General features: G+C 37.2%; 1 protein-coding gene across 1 annotated transcript in view; it reads left to right on the top strand.

Annotated features, from left to right (window-relative positions):
- The window catches only part of LOC117334765 (acetylcholine receptor subunit alpha-1-A-like), a 175,588-nt gene extending 173,529 nt beyond the window's left edge, over positions 1–2,059 (top strand). The window contains exon 5 of the mRNA XM_033894566.1: positions 1,363–2,059. Coding sequence (XP_033750457.1) covers positions 1,363–1,880 — 518 coding nt within the window. The 3' untranslated portion in view covers positions 1,881–2,059. The remainder of the gene's footprint in view (positions 1–1,362) is intronic.
- Positions 2,060–16,729: the final 14,670 nt, after the last annotated feature.

The raw sequence follows: 16,729 nt of genomic DNA, 5'->3' as shown, positions 1-16,729 counted from the left end.
CTGATATGGAGTCTAAGTCCATACATATGTAAAATAATCCGACAAGGCGATGGTTTACTGGCTGAGATACGACAAATGAACCCCGACTATTTGTTAATTAGCCTAACTAAAGTGGTGTTTAGAGAGTATACATTCAGATGCCCATCATTCATACTAAAGTGGTGTTTAGAGAGTATACATTCAGATACCCATCATTCATACTAAAGTGGTGTTTAGAAAGTATACATTCAGATACCCATCATTCATATGTGTATTGAATCACTATAACACCGAGGTTCTTTTATTCTAACCATGATTTTGACATATTTATTGAGTTTTTTTTTATTAAGACATGCTATATGTGTTTAGGATAATATAGTTTATAGGGGCGACACTACTAAAGTAAGTAGCAATATATTTATCAATGTGTATATATGTTGTTATGAGCCTGTGATTTAGGATACTGTTGGTTAGAGTTACACTCGATTTAGGATACTGCTGGTTAGAGTTACACTTGATTTAGGATACTGTTGGTTAGAGTTGCAATTGATTTAGGATACTGTTGGTTGGAGATACAATTGATTTAGGATACTGTTGGTTGGAGTTACACTTGGTTTAGGATACTGTTAGTTAGAGTTACACTTGATTTAGGATACTGTTAGTTAGAGTTACACTAGATTTAGGATACTGCTAGTTAGAGTTACACTTGATTTAGGATACTGTTAGTTAGAGTTACACTTGATTTAGGATACTGTTGGTTAGAGGTACACTTGATTTAGGATACTGTTGGTTAGAGGTACACTTGATTTAGGATACTGTTGGTTAGAGGTACACTTGATTTAGGGTACTGTTGGTTAGAGTTACACTTGATTTAGGATACTGTTGGTTAGAGTTACACTTGATTTAGGATACTGTTAGTTAAAGTTACACTAGATTTAGGATACTGTTAGTTAGAGTTACATTTGATTTAGGATACTGTTAGTTAAAGTTACACTTGATTTAGGATACTGTTAGTTAAAGTTACACTTGATTTAGGATACTGTTAGTTAGAGTTACACTTGATTTAGGATACTGTTAGTTAGAGTTACACTTGATTTAGGATACTGTTAGTTAGAGTTACACTTGATTTAGGATACTGTTGGTTGGAGGTACAATTGATTTAGGATACCGCTGGTTAAATGTCACGTGATTTAGGATACCGCTGGTTCAATGTCACGTGATTTACTAACATTCTTGTTATATCTACATATCCAACTTAATCTTGTACTGTGTCATTGTTATAAACATGATATTCGGTGCCGTTGTTAATTTTACTGTATTTTTCGTGATCCGTTAGAGATGAAACTATAATTGCATTGTTTTTTTTATTATTTGTTGTTGCAGGTATATACCTGACTGTTACCATGGGTATGACCTCTTTATCAATAATTCTCGTGGTATTCGTCCTCCAACTACACCACGTGGGGCCGCATCAACGACCCGTGCCGAGATGGCTGAGGTTCCTATGCGTAGAAATCCTTGCGCGCATTATGTGCATGAGAACTTCTCAGATCCCTGCCTCTTACAGCAAGGACTTCCGTAAAGATGACATGTGCCTCACAACTTTCTTCGAGAATGTTGACGGAAATAATTGCAATGGAAATCTTCCACAAAATACTTTGAAATATCACGACAAAATCATAGATGTTGAAAGGGATAGCACACATAGAAGAATAACTAAACATCTGAAAGTTTTAGTGGAAAAACAAGACTTTGATGACCATCACCAGGACATAGTGAATGAGTGGCGGTTTGTGGCGTTGGTCATGGATAGGATATTATTTTGGGTTTTCCTGTTTGCTTCCTTAATTTCATCAATAATGATATTAGTTGTTGAACCTATGAGGAAACCACCGGTGTGATAGGCAGTATAATTGTGTGTGCGCGCGAGGGTGACAGTGCGTATATAGATCATGATTTGCATTTTTTTTTAAAATGCGTTGGATACAAGACTGATGAACGGACTAATTACCTCTCCATTTCAATAATCTGTCCACTCATGTCCACTTCAGTTAGGTATACAAATACAGTGACATCTGTCATTTCATAGCGCAAATGAACATTTATTTTGGAATGTTATAATTAAACATAATGTCCAGAAATGAATATCATTTTAAAAATTTCGTCAAATAGAAAAACGTAAGACTAATCTCCAACACGAAAGGCGAGCAGATGTTTAAGTTACCCATCACTCGGATACAAATAGAAAAAAGTAGTGTTCCTTCGTTGACCATTTTTGACAGTATAAGATAATCGGTAGACGTATATTTGGAAACATTACCTGCTGGACATATGAGCCAATACAAAACGTGTGTCCTTTATTTTATGGGAAGTTATCAGGTGTGACGTCATCATGCTTTGTCCGTCTCGATAGAGGTGTCTATGTCCTACCTGTGATGTCAAATGAGGTTGAACAGTTCCAAAAAAATGACATGGTGACGAGGTTCGAAAAAATGAGATTCTGTGAGTAAAGAGGAAAATGTGAGTCCGTTTGTATAGGAATTGTGCTAACATAATGCCTTTATTCATAACTGATGGTTTCATCGACGCAATCGATTAAACGCCAACATAATCTTCTGTTATGAACAAGACAGCTGGTACGAGTTTAAGTATGGTGTAGAAGTTGTTACGATTGGAAGATTAAGTAAGTATGTATTATAAATGCAACCATCTCCATTTTATTTGTAAAACTGTGACGTAGGCACGGTGTATGTAATGTTGAAAGAGGTCATCGTTTGTATATAAAACTTTAGTTTCTTTATTTTTGAAATAGCATTCTTATAATGCAATATTATATTCTGGGAATATTACCCAAAATACTCAGAAAGTAGTACACAAAGGCAGTCATAGTCTTGGAATGGTATTACACGATTACACGATGTGCCAATGATAGTCTCGGGCAAACAATCTATAGTGTTCCATTTGAGTATAATTCTATAATGTGCCACTAATAGTCTGAGGATACATGTATTACTCTGTGACTTGCCACTAATAGTGTGAGGATATTACTCTTTGACATGTCACTAATAGTCTGAGGATATAACTCTTTGACATGTCACTAATAGTCTGAAGATATTACAATGTGACATATCACTAATAGTCTGACGATATTACAATATAACATGTCACTAATAGTCTGAGGATATTACTCTGTGACATGTCACTAATAGTTTGAGGATATTACTCTGTGACATGTCACTAATAGTCTGATGATATTACAATGTGACATATCACTAATAGTTTGAGGATATTACTCTGTGACATGTCACTAATAGTCTGATGATATTACAATGTGGCATATCACTAATAGTTTGAGGATATTACTCTGTGACATGTCACTAATAGTCTGAAGATATTACAATATGACATGCCACTAATAGTGTGAGGATATTACTCTGTGACTTGTCACTAATAGTCTGAGGATATTACTATGTGACATGTCACTAATAGTCTGAGGATATAACTCTGTGACATATCACTAATAGTCTGAGGATATAGCTCTGTGACATGTCACTAATAGTCTGATGATATTACAATATGACATGTCACTAATGGTCTGAAGATATTACAATGTGACATGTCACTAATGGTCTGAAGATATTACAATATGACATGTCACTAATGGTCTGACGATATTACAATATGACATGTCACTAATAGTCTGATGATATTACTCTGTGACATGTCACTAATGGTCTGAAGATATTACAATATGACATGTCACTAATGGTCTGAAGATATTACAATATGACATGTCACTAATGGTCTGACGATATTACAATATGACATGTCACTAATGGTCTGAAGATATTACAATGTGACATGTCACTAATGGTCTGACGATATTACTCTGTGACATGTCACTAATAGTCTGATGATATTACTCTGTGACATGTCACTAATGGTCTGAAGATATTACAATATGACATGCCACTAATAGTCTGACGATATTACTCTGTGACATGTCACTAATAGTCTGAGGATATTACTATGTGACATGCCACTAATAGTCTGACGATATTACTTTGTGACTTGTCACTAATAGTTTGAGGATATTACTCTGTGACATGTCACTAATAGTCTGATGATATTACAATGTGACATACCACTAACAGTGTGAGGATATTACTCTGTGACATGTCACTAATAGTGTGAGGATATTACTCTGTGACATGTCACTAATAGTGTGAGGATATCACTCTGTGACATATCACTAATAGTCTGATGATATAACTCTGTGACATGTCACTAATAGTCTGACGATATTACTCTGTGACATGTCACTAATACTCTGACGATATTACTCTGTGACATGTCACTAATAGTCTGATGATATTACTCTGTGACATGTCACTAATAGTGTGAGGATATAACTCTGTGACATGTCACTAATAGTCTGATGATATTACTCTGTGACATGTCACTAATAGTGTGAGGATATTAGTATGTGACATGTCACTAATAGTCTGATGATATTACTCTGTGACTTGTCACTAATAGTCTGAGGATATTACTATGTGACATGTCACTAATAGTCTGAGGATATAACTCTGTGACATATCACTAATAGTCTGAGGATATAGCTCTGTGACATGTCACTAATAGTCTGATGATATTACAATATGACATGTCACTAATGGTCTGAAGATATTACAATGTGACATGTCACTAATGGTCTGAAGATATTACAATATGACATGTCACTAATGGTCTGAAGATATAACAATATGACATGTCACTAATGGTCTGACGATATTACAATATGACATGTCACTAATGGTCTGAAGATATTACAATGTGACATGTCACTAATGGTCTGACGATATTACTCTGTGACATGTCACTAATAGTCTGATGATATTACTCTGTGACATGTCACTAATGGTCTGAAGATATTACAATATGACATGCCACTAATAGTCTGACGATATTACTCTGTGACATGTCACTAATAGTCTGAGGATATTACTATGTGACATGCCACTAATAGTCTGACGATATTACTTTGTGACTTGTCACTAATAGTTTGAGGATATTACTCTGTGACATGTCACTAATAGTCTGATGATATTACAATGTGACATACCACTAACAGTGTGAGGATATTACTCTGTGACATGTCACTAATAGTGTGAGGATATTACTCTGTGACATGTCACTAATAGTGTGAGGATATAACTCTGTGACATATCACTAATAGTGTGAGGATATAACTCTGTGACATGTCACTAATAGTCTGACGATATTACTCTGTGACATGTCACTAATACTCTGACGATATTACTCTGTGACATGTCACTAATAGTCTGATGATATTACTCTGTGACATGTCACTAATAGTGTGAGGATATAACTCTGTGACATGTCACTAATAGTCTGATGATATTACTCTGTGACATGTCACTAATAGTGTGAGGATATTACTATGTGACATGTCACTAATAGTCTGATGATATTACTCTCTGACATGCCACTAATAGTGTGAGGATATTACTCTGTGACATGGCACTAATAGTGTGAGGATATTACTATGTGACATGTCACTAATAGTCTGATGATATTACTCTGTGACATGCCACTAATAGTGTGAGGATATTACTCTGTGACATGCCACTAATAGTGTGAGGATATTACTCTGTTACATGCCACTAATAGTGTGAGGATATTACAATGTGGCATGTCACTAAAAGTCTGAGGATATTACTCTGTGACATGTCACTAATAGTGTGAGGATATTACTATGTGACATGCCACTAATAGTGTGAGGATATTACTCTGTGACATGTCACTAATAGTATGATGATATTACAATGTGGCATGTCACTAATAGTCTGAGGATATTACTCTGTGACATGTCACTAATAGTCTGATGATATTACAATGTGACATACCACTAACAGTGTGAGGATATTACTCTGTGACATGTCACTAATAGTCTGATGATATTACAATGTGACATGTCACTAATAGTGTGAGGATATTACTCTGTGACATGTCACTAATAGTCTGACGATATTACTCTGTGACTTGCCACTAATAGTCTGAGGATATTACTCTGTGACTTGCCACTGATAGTGTGAGGATATTACTCTGTGACTTGCCACTAATAGTCTGATGATATTACTCTGTGACTTGCCACTAATAGTCTGAGGATATTACTCTGTGACATGTCACTAATAGTCTAACGATATTACTCTGTGACATGTCACTAATAGTCTGATGATATTACTCTGTGACTTGCCACTAATAGTGTGAGGATATTACTCTGTGACATGTCACTAATAGTCTGACGATATTACTCTGTGACATGTCACTAATAGTCTAAATTTGATAGGCTTTCTTTATCCTTGATTACATATTGAGTCAACGACTCTTTTAACATATGATCATGTAAGATGTACATTATTTACAACATCATTACAATATTGATATCAATAGTTAAATAGAAATACAACAGGTTAAGTTAAAATAATAATTGGATACATAACTATGTAATACATGTAGCTTTAAATAGTTTAGTAGTAATATAAAGATGGACAAATATCACAGTTCTATTATTTGATATTGACATATTGCACTAATGTTCCAGTTTCCTTGTAGCCTGATCAATCATGCAGAGGGCTATGCTTCTGTGTTGGTCATATCAACTCTTACCACGTCTACAAAGTCATCAGCATGATTAACCAGGCTCCACACTGATTTACCAATTTTAATTAGTACAGATACTTCTATCACAACTTTGAATGATTTCTTTTAAAAAGTAATATATTTCAATAGTAAAAAAGTCAAAACATATTGCATTACGACACCATAAAATACCGTTTGGCGCATTTCTTAAAGGATATTATACTGTGAAATACCGCTGAGAGTTATATTCTATAGAGGGCCACTGATTGTGGATAATATTCTTTCTGTGGCACAGTAGGGAAAAGTACTCACAGACTATCGGTGACTTGTTTTAGCTTGATCGCTTTGCTGAGTTTAGCTTAATCATCTATTAGATTATAAACCTTTTAAACCTATCTAATCCTACCATAACGGTAAAAACAAACCCTGTTTAGGTATTGTATTCACTTGTCTAATCTTACTCTACCATATCAACGTTATTAGTTAAGATAGGGATACTCACACAGGACTATACTGATAATACACATTCGGGAACGTATAAATTATAAAATAAACCCTGTTCGTCTAGCTTAGCCTGGTATTGTGTGACATAACTTAACCTAACCTAGCCTACTTACTCTAAACTTACCTAACCTTATAAAACCTAACCTGATCTAATCTACCCTACCCTACCCTACCCTTCTCTACGCTACCTGACCTACAATAGCCTAACCTAACCTTACCTTACCTTACCTAATCTTACCTGATATACCCTACCCTACCTAAACCTAACCTTACACAAACGAGCTTTACCTAACCTAACCTTACCTTACCTACCTAATCTAACCAACCATACCCTACCCTAACCTAACATTAACGAGTCTGACCAATCATAGCCTAACCAAACCTAACCTACCCTACCCTACCCTACCCTACCCTACCCTACCATACCCTACCTTAACCTACACTAACATACCCTACCCTAACCGACCATACCCTACCATAACCTACCATACCCTACCATAACCTACCATACCCTACCATAACCGACCGACCCACCGGAACCGACCCGACCCGACCCGACCCGACCCGACGCGACCCGACCCGAACCGACCAGAACCGACCTAACGACCCGACCCGAACCGACCGACCCGACCCTACCCAACCCGACCAACCCACCCGACCATACCCGACAGAACCGCGCCACCACCGAACCCTACCCGACCCGAAAAGACCAGACCCGACCCGACCGACCCGACCTACCAGACCCGACCCGACAACCACCAGACCCACCCGAACCGAACAACCGCACCCTAACCTACCATACCCTACCATACCCTAACCTACCATACCCTACCCTAACCCACCATACCCTACCCTAACCTAACATACCTTACCCTAACCTAGCATACCCTACCCTAACCTACCATACCCTAACCTACCCTACCCTACCCTACCTACCCTAACCTACCATACCCTACCCTAACCTAACCTCCCATACCCTACCCTAACCTACCATACCATACCCTAACCCACCATACCCTACCCTAACCTAACATTCTCTACCCTAACCTACCATACCCTACCATATTCTACCCTAACCTACCATACCCTACCCTAACCTAACCTACCATACCATACCCTAACCCACCATACCCTACCCTAACCTAACATTCTCTACCCTAACCTACCATACACTAACCTAACATACCTTACCCTAACCTAACATCAACGAGTCTGACCAATCATAACCTAACCAAACCTAACCTAACCTTGCATAATCTTACCTACCATACCCTACCCTAACCTTACATACCCTACCCTAACCTACCATACCCTACCCTAACCTAGCATACCTACCCTAACCTACCTGACCATACCATACCCTACCCTAACCTAACATGCCCTACCCTAACCTACCATACCCTAACCTACCCTACCCTACCCTACCCTACCATGCCCTAACCTAACATACCTTACCCTAACCTAACATACCCTACCCTAACCTAACATACCCTACCCTAACCTAACATACCCTACCCTAACCTACCATATCCTAACCTAACATACCTTACCCTAACCTAACATACCCTACCCTAACCTACCATTAACGAGTCTGACCAATCATAACCTAACCAAACCTAACCTAACCTTGCATAATCTTACCTACCATACCATACCCTAACCTAATCTGTCTGACTAATCCTAACCTAGCATAACCTTACCGAGACTACCATAACCTTTCCTAACCTAACCTAACGTAACCTAACTTAACCTAATTTAGCCTGGTCTAACCTCTCGTGTCCTCTCTTTCCCTACCCTGACAATACCTTATTTAGACCAGCCTTGCCCCACCTAGCCTAGCCTAGACCAGCATAGACTAGACTAGCCTTACCAGGTCGAACCTACCCTACCCTTACCTGACATGACATTATGAATCCTCGCCTAATCTAACCTAACCTAACCGTGACCTTACCTAGCCTTGTCTAACCTACCCTACCCTAACCTGACATGACATTATACAGACTCGCCTTACCTAATCTAACCTAACCGTGACCTTACCTAGCCTTGTCTAACCTACCCTACCCTAACCTGACATGACATTATACAGACTCGCCTTACCTAATCTAACCTAACTGTGACATTAGCTAGCCTTGTCTAACCTAACCTACCCTAACCTGACATGACATTATACAGACTCGCCTAACCTAACCTAACCTAACTGTGACCTTACCTAGCCTTGTCTACCCTACCCTAACCTGATATGACATTATACAGACTCGCCTAACCTAACCTAACCTAACTGTGACCTTACCTAGCCTTGTCTAACCTACCCTACCCTAACCTGACATGACATTATACAGACTCGCCTAACCTAACCTAACCTAACTGTGACCTTACCTAGCCTTGTCTAACCTACCCTACCCTAACCTGACATGACATTATACAGACTCGCCTAACCTAATCTAACCTAACTGTGACCTTACCTAGCCTTGTCTAACCTAACCTACCCTAACCTAACATGACATTATACAGACTCGCCTAACCTAACCTAACCTAACTGTGACCTTACCTAGCCTTGTCTAACCTACCGTACCCTAACCTGACATGACATTATACAGACTCGCCTAACCTAACCTAACCTAACCTAACTGTGACCTTACCTAGCCTTGTCTAACCTAACCTACCCTAACCTTACATGACATTTTACAGCCTCGCCTAACCTAACCAAACCTAACCGTGACCTTACCTAGCCTTGTCTAACCTACCCTACCCTAACCTGACATGACATTATACAGACTCGCCTAACCTAACCTAACCTAACTGTGACCTTACCTAGCCTTGTCTAACCTAACCTACCCTAACCTGACATGACATTATACAGACTCGCCTAACCTAACCTAACCTAACCTAACTGTGACCTTACCTAGCCTTGTCTAACCTAACCTACCCTAACCTTACATGACATTTTACAGCCTCGCCTAACCTAACCTAACCTAACTGTGACCTTACCTAGCCTTGTCTAACCTACCCTACCCTAACCTGACATGACATTATGAATCCTCGCCTAACGTAACCTACCCTAACCTGACATGACATTATGAATCCTCGCCTAACCTAACCAAATCTAACCGTGACATTAGCTAGCCTTGTCTAACCTACCCTACCCTAACCTTACATGACATTTTACAGCCTCGCCTAACCTAACCAAACCTAACCGTGACCTTACCTAGTCTGGTCTAACCTACCCTACCCTAACCTGACATGACATAATACAGACTCGCCTAACCTAACCTAACCTAACTGTGACCTTACCTAGCCTTGTCTAACCTACCCTACCCTAACCTGACATGACATTATACAGACTCGCCTAACCTAACCTAACCTAACTGTGACCTTACCTAGTCTGGTCTAACCTACCATCCCATAACTTAGTGCCTCAAACTTTGGTATTCCGCAATGTTTAAATACGACACAAAGAAATTCACAGAAATAATTCAGGACAAGCCTTTGTGTTAATTTATTCATTCCGTTTCCTGGTTAAGATGACGAATCATGACTTCAGTAAACATGCTACTACTGACTGTGTAGAGTAGGTATATAAGTATAGTGTGTGTGTGTGTGTGTGTGTGTGTGTGTGTGTGTGTGTGTGAAATTAAGAGAGACATTTACTTCTATGTTTGTAAAGTCGGCCATTTTGTATTGATGACTTAAGCAAGGACAGCCATCTGTTATTGTGTACAGCCCTTTATGCAGCTGCATGGACGATTTAAACGTGTTTTTTCTTTTCTTTGTATGAAGACTTACGGGTACGCTCCTTAGGTTTATCGCCTGTAACTTATCCCGGGGAAACGTGTGCACTGTTTTAAATGGCCGCCACTGTGTAAAATTTGTAAAAACATCAGTTATGGGTCACGCCGTGTAAAACATTGTAATTGGATTATCATTTATAGGTCACGCCGTGTAAAACATTGTAATTGGATTATCAGTTATGGGTCACGCCGTGTAAAACATTGTAATTGGATTATCAGTTATAGGTCACGCCGTGTAAAACATTGTAATTGGATTATCAGTTATAGGTCACGCCGTGTAAAACATTGTAATGGGATTATCAGTTATAGGTCACGCCGTGTAAAACATTGTAATTGGATTATCAGTTATAGGTCACTCTGTATAAAACATTGCAATGAGTTTATCAATTATAGGTCACGCCGTGTAAAACATTGTAATGGGATTATCAGTTATAGGTCACGCCGTGTAAAACATTGTCATGGGATTATCAGTTATAGGTCACGCCGTGTAAAACATTGTCATGGGATTATCAGTTATAGGTCACTCTGTATAAAACATTGTAAATGGATTATCAGTTATAGGTCACGCCGTGTAAAACATTGTAATGGGATTATCAGTTATAGGTCACGCCGTGTAAAACATTGTAATTGGATTATCAGTTATAGGTCACGCCGTGTAAAACATTGTAATTGGATTATCAGTTATAGGTCACTCTGTATAAAACATTGTAATGGGATTATCAGTTATAGGTCACTCTGCATAAAACATTGTAATGGGATTATCAGTTATAGGTCACGCGTCTAAAACATTGTAATGGGATTATCAGTTATAGGTCACGCCGTGTAAAACATTGTAATGAGATTATCAGTTATAGTTCACTCTGTATAAAACATTGTAATGGGATTATCTGTTATAGGTCACGCCGTCTAAAACATTGTCACGGGATTATCAGTTATAGGTCACGCGTCTAAAACATTGTAATGGGATTATCAGTTATAGGTCACGTCGTATAAAACATTGTAATTGGATTATCATTTATAGGTCACGCCGTGTAAAACATTGTAATGGGATTATCAGTTATAGGTCACGCCGTGTAAAACATTGTAATGGGATTATCTGTTATAGGTCACGCGTCTAAAACATTGTAATGGGATTATCAGTTATAGGTCACGCTGTATAAAACATTGTAATGGGATTATCAGTTATAGGTCACGCCGTGTAAAACATTGTAATGGGATTATCTGTTATAGGTCACGCTGTATCAAACATTGTAATGGGATTATCAGTTATAGGTCACTCTGTATAAAACATTGTAATGGGATTATCAGTTATAGGTCACGCCGTGTAAAACATTGTAATGGGATTATCAGTTATAGGTCACTCTGTATAAAACATTGTAATGGGATTATCAGTTATAGGTCACTCTGTATAAAACATTGTAATGGGATTATCAATTATAGGTCACGCCGTGTAAAACATTCTAATGAGATTATCAGTTATAGGTCACTCTGTATAAAACATTGTAATGGGATTATCAGTTATAGGTCACGCCGTGTAAAACATTGTCATGGGATTATCAGTGATAGTCACGCCGTGTAAAACATTGTAATGGGATTATCAGTTATAGGTCACGCCGTGTAAAACATTGTAATGGGATTATCAGTTATAGGTCACTCTGTATAAAACATTGTAATGGGATTATCAGTTATAGGTCACTCTGTATAAAACATTGTCATGGGATTATCAGTTATAGGTCACGCCGTGTAAAACATTGTAAATGGATTATCAGTTATAGGTCACTGTATAAAACATTGTAATGGGATTATCAGTTATAGTTCACGCCGTGTAAAACATTGTAATGGGATTATCAGTTATAGGTCACGCCGTGTAAAACATTGTAAATGGATTATCAGTTATAGGTCACTGTATAAAACATTGTAATGGGATTATCAGTTATAGGTCACGCCGTCTAAAACATTGTAATGGGATTATCAGTTATAGGTCACGCCGTGTAAAACATTGTAATGGGATTATCAGTTATAGGTCACGCCGTCTAAAACATTGTAATGGGATTATTAGTTATAGGTCACTCTGTATAAAACATTGTAATGGGATTATCAGTTATAGGTCACGCTGTATAAAACATTGTAATGGGATTATCAGTTATAGGTCACGTCGTGTAAAACATTGTAATGGGATTATCAGTTATAGGTCACGCCGTGTAAAACATTGTAATTGGATTATCAGTTATATATCACGCCGTGTAAAACATTGTAAATGGATTATCAGTTATAGGTCACTCTGTATAAAACATTGTAATGAGATTATCAGTTATAGGTCACGCCATGTAAAACATTGTAATGGGATTATCAGTTATAGGTCACGCGGTGTAAAACATTGTAATGGGATTATCAGTTATAGGTCACGCGGTGTAAAACATTGTAATGGGATTATCAGTTATAGGTCACTCTGTATAAAACATTGTAATGGGATTATCAATTATAGGTCACGCCGTGTAAAACATTCTAATGAGATTATCAGTTATAGGTCACTCTGTATAAAACATTGTAATGGGATTATCAGTTATAGGTCACGCCGTGTAAAACATTGTCATGGGATTATCTGTTATAGGTCACGCCGTGTAAAACATTGTCATGGGATTATCTGTTATAGGTCACGCCGTGTAAAACATTGTCATGGGATTATCTGTTATAGGTCACGCGTCTAAAACATTGTAATGGGATTATCAGTTATAGGTCACGCCGTGTAAAACATTGTCATGGGATTATCTGTTATAGGTCACTCTGTATAAAACATTGTAATGGGATTATCTGTTATAGGTCACGCCGTGTAAAACATTGTAATGGAATTATCTGTTATAGGTCACGCCGTGTAAAACATTGTCATGGGATTATCAGTTATAGGTCACTCTGTATAAAACATTGTAATGAGATTATCAGTTATAGGTCACGCCATGTAAAACATTGTAATGGGATTATCAGTTATAGGTCACGCCGTGTAAAACATTGTCATGGGATTATCAGTTATAGGTCACGCCGTCTAAAACATTGTAATGGGATTATCAGTTATAGGTCACGCCGTGTAAAACATTGTCATGGGATTATCAGTTATAGGTCACTCTGTATAAAACATTGTAATGGGATTATCAGTTATAGGTCACTCTGTATAAAACATTGTCATGGGATTATCAGTTATAGGTCACGCCGTGTAAAACATTGTAAATGGATTATCAGTTATAGGTCACTGTATAAAACATTGTAATGGGATTATCAGTTATAGGTCACGCCGTGTAAAACATTGTAATGGGATTATCAGTTATAGGTCACTGTATAAAACATTGTAAATGGGATTATCAGTTATAGGTCACTCTGTATAAAACATTGTAAATGGGATTATCAGTTATAGGTCACTGTATAAAACATTGTAATGAGATTATCAGTTATAGGTCACTCTGTATAAAACATTGTAATGGGATTATCTGTTATAGGTCACTCTGTATAAAACATTGTAATGGGATTATCCGTTATAGGTCACGCGTCTAAAACATTGTAATGGGATTATCAGTTATAGGTCACTCTGTATAAAACATTGTAATGGAATTATCAGTTATAGGTCACGCTGTATAAAACATTGTAATGGGATTATCAGTTATAGGTCACTCTGTATAAAACATTGTAATGGGATTATCAGTTATAGGTCACGCCGTGTAAAACATTGTAAATGGATTATCAGTTATAGGTCACGCCGTCTAAAACATTCTAATGAGATTATCAGTTATAGGTCACGCCGTGTAAAACATTGTAATGGGATTATCAGTTATAGGTCACGCTGTATAAAACATTGTAATGGGATTATCAGTTATAGGTCACGCCGTGTAAAACATTGTAATGGGATTATCAGTTATAGGTCACTCTGTATAAAACATTGTAATGGGATTATCAGTTATAGGTCACGCCGTGTAAAACATTGTAATGGGATTATCAGTTATAGGTCACGCCGTGTAAAACATTGTAATGGGATTATCAGTTATAGGTCACTCTGTATAAAACATTGTAAATGGATTATCAGTTATAGGTCACGCCGTCTAAAACATTCTAATGAGATTATCAGTTATAGGTCACGCCGTGTAAAACATTGTAATGGGATTATCAGTTATAGGTCACTCTGTATAAAACATTGTCATGGGATTATCAGTTATAGGTCACGCCGTGTAAAACATTGTAAATGGATTATCAGTTATAGGTCACGCCGTGTAAAACATTGTAAATGGATTATCAGTTATAGGTCACTCTGTATAAAACATTGTCATGGGATTATCAGTTATAGGTCACGGTGTATAAAACATTGTAATGGGATTATCAGTTATAGGTCACTCTGTATAAAACATTGTAATGGGATTATCTGTTATAGGTCACGCCGTGTAAAACATTGTAATTGGATTATCAGTTATAGTTCACTCTGTATAAAACATTGTAATTGGATTATCTGTTATAGGTCACGCCGTGTAAAACATTGTAATTGGATTATCAGTTATAGTTCACTCTGTATAAAACATTGTAATGGGATTATCTGTTATAGGTCACGCCGTGTAAAACATTGTAAATGGATTATCAGTTATAGTTCACTCTGTATAAAACATTGTAATGGGATTATCAGTTATATGTCACGCCGTGTAAAACATTGTAATTGGATTATCAGTTATAGGTCACTCTGTATAAAACATTGCAATGAGATTATCAATTATAGGTCACGCCGTGTAAAACATTGTAATGGGATTATCTGTTATAGGTCACGCTGTTTAAAACATTGTAATGGGATTATCAGTTATAGGTCACGCCGTGTAAAACATTGTAAATGGATTATCAGTTATAGTTCACTCTGTATAAAACATTGTAATGGGATTATCAGTTATATGTCACGCCGTGTAAAACATTGTAATGGGATTATCTGTTATAGGTCACGCTGTATAAAACATTGTAATGAGATTATCAGTTATAGGTCACGCCGTGTAAAACATTGTAATGGGATTATCAGTTATAGGTCACGCCGTGTAAAACATTGTAATGGGATTATCTGTTATAGGTCACGCTGTTTAAAACATTGTAATGGGATTATCAGTTATAGGTCACGCGGTGTAAAACATTGTAATGGGATTATTCGTTACACATGATGTAAGTCACGCATTATTCAAATAATTAAGTTTTTGTTTGGTCTGTTTGACTGAGCTTGATAGTTTTTGGACCGCGGTCACTTTTACGGGGCCATATTGGGACATGTCTTGCTTTAGCAATACCAAGCATGTTCTTTTTAAATGTACATAGATAATTAAGGATTGTTGGTTTATTAAAAAAAACAAATGATGATAAAAATAAGAGGTATGGTTTTGAAGTTTGATTAACGGTTTAATCAGATTTAAATTGAGGTTGTCTCCAAAGGTTGTCGTTAGTACCCTTTATATGTAAACTCTGAATGTAAAAGGTTGTCGTTAGTACCCTTTATATGTAAACTCTGAATGTAAAAGGTTGTCGTTAGTACCCTTTATATGTAAACTCTGAATGTAAAAGGTTGTCGTTAGTACCCTTTATATGTAAACTCTGAATGTAAAAGGTTGTATACACGTGTTTTCAAATTGCGCGCGTCAGGTATGAAGTCTGTTTGATGTGCCGACGTAATGCATGTTGTCTATAAGTGCAGAAATGAATGTGAGAATACTTGACGAAACAAATTTAAAACTGCTGTTTATATTATATTATTGGCATGTCTTTATTATGTCATCGGACTACCAGGTTAA

This window comes from Pecten maximus, chromosome 9 (genome assembly GCF_902652985.1).
Source record: "Pecten maximus chromosome 9, xPecMax1.1, whole genome shotgun sequence".
NCBI lineage: Eukaryota > Metazoa > Mollusca > Bivalvia > Pectinida > Pectinidae > Pecten > Pecten maximus.
Note: the sequence above shows the minus strand (reverse complement) of the source record. Positions and strands in the feature narration are given on the sequence as shown.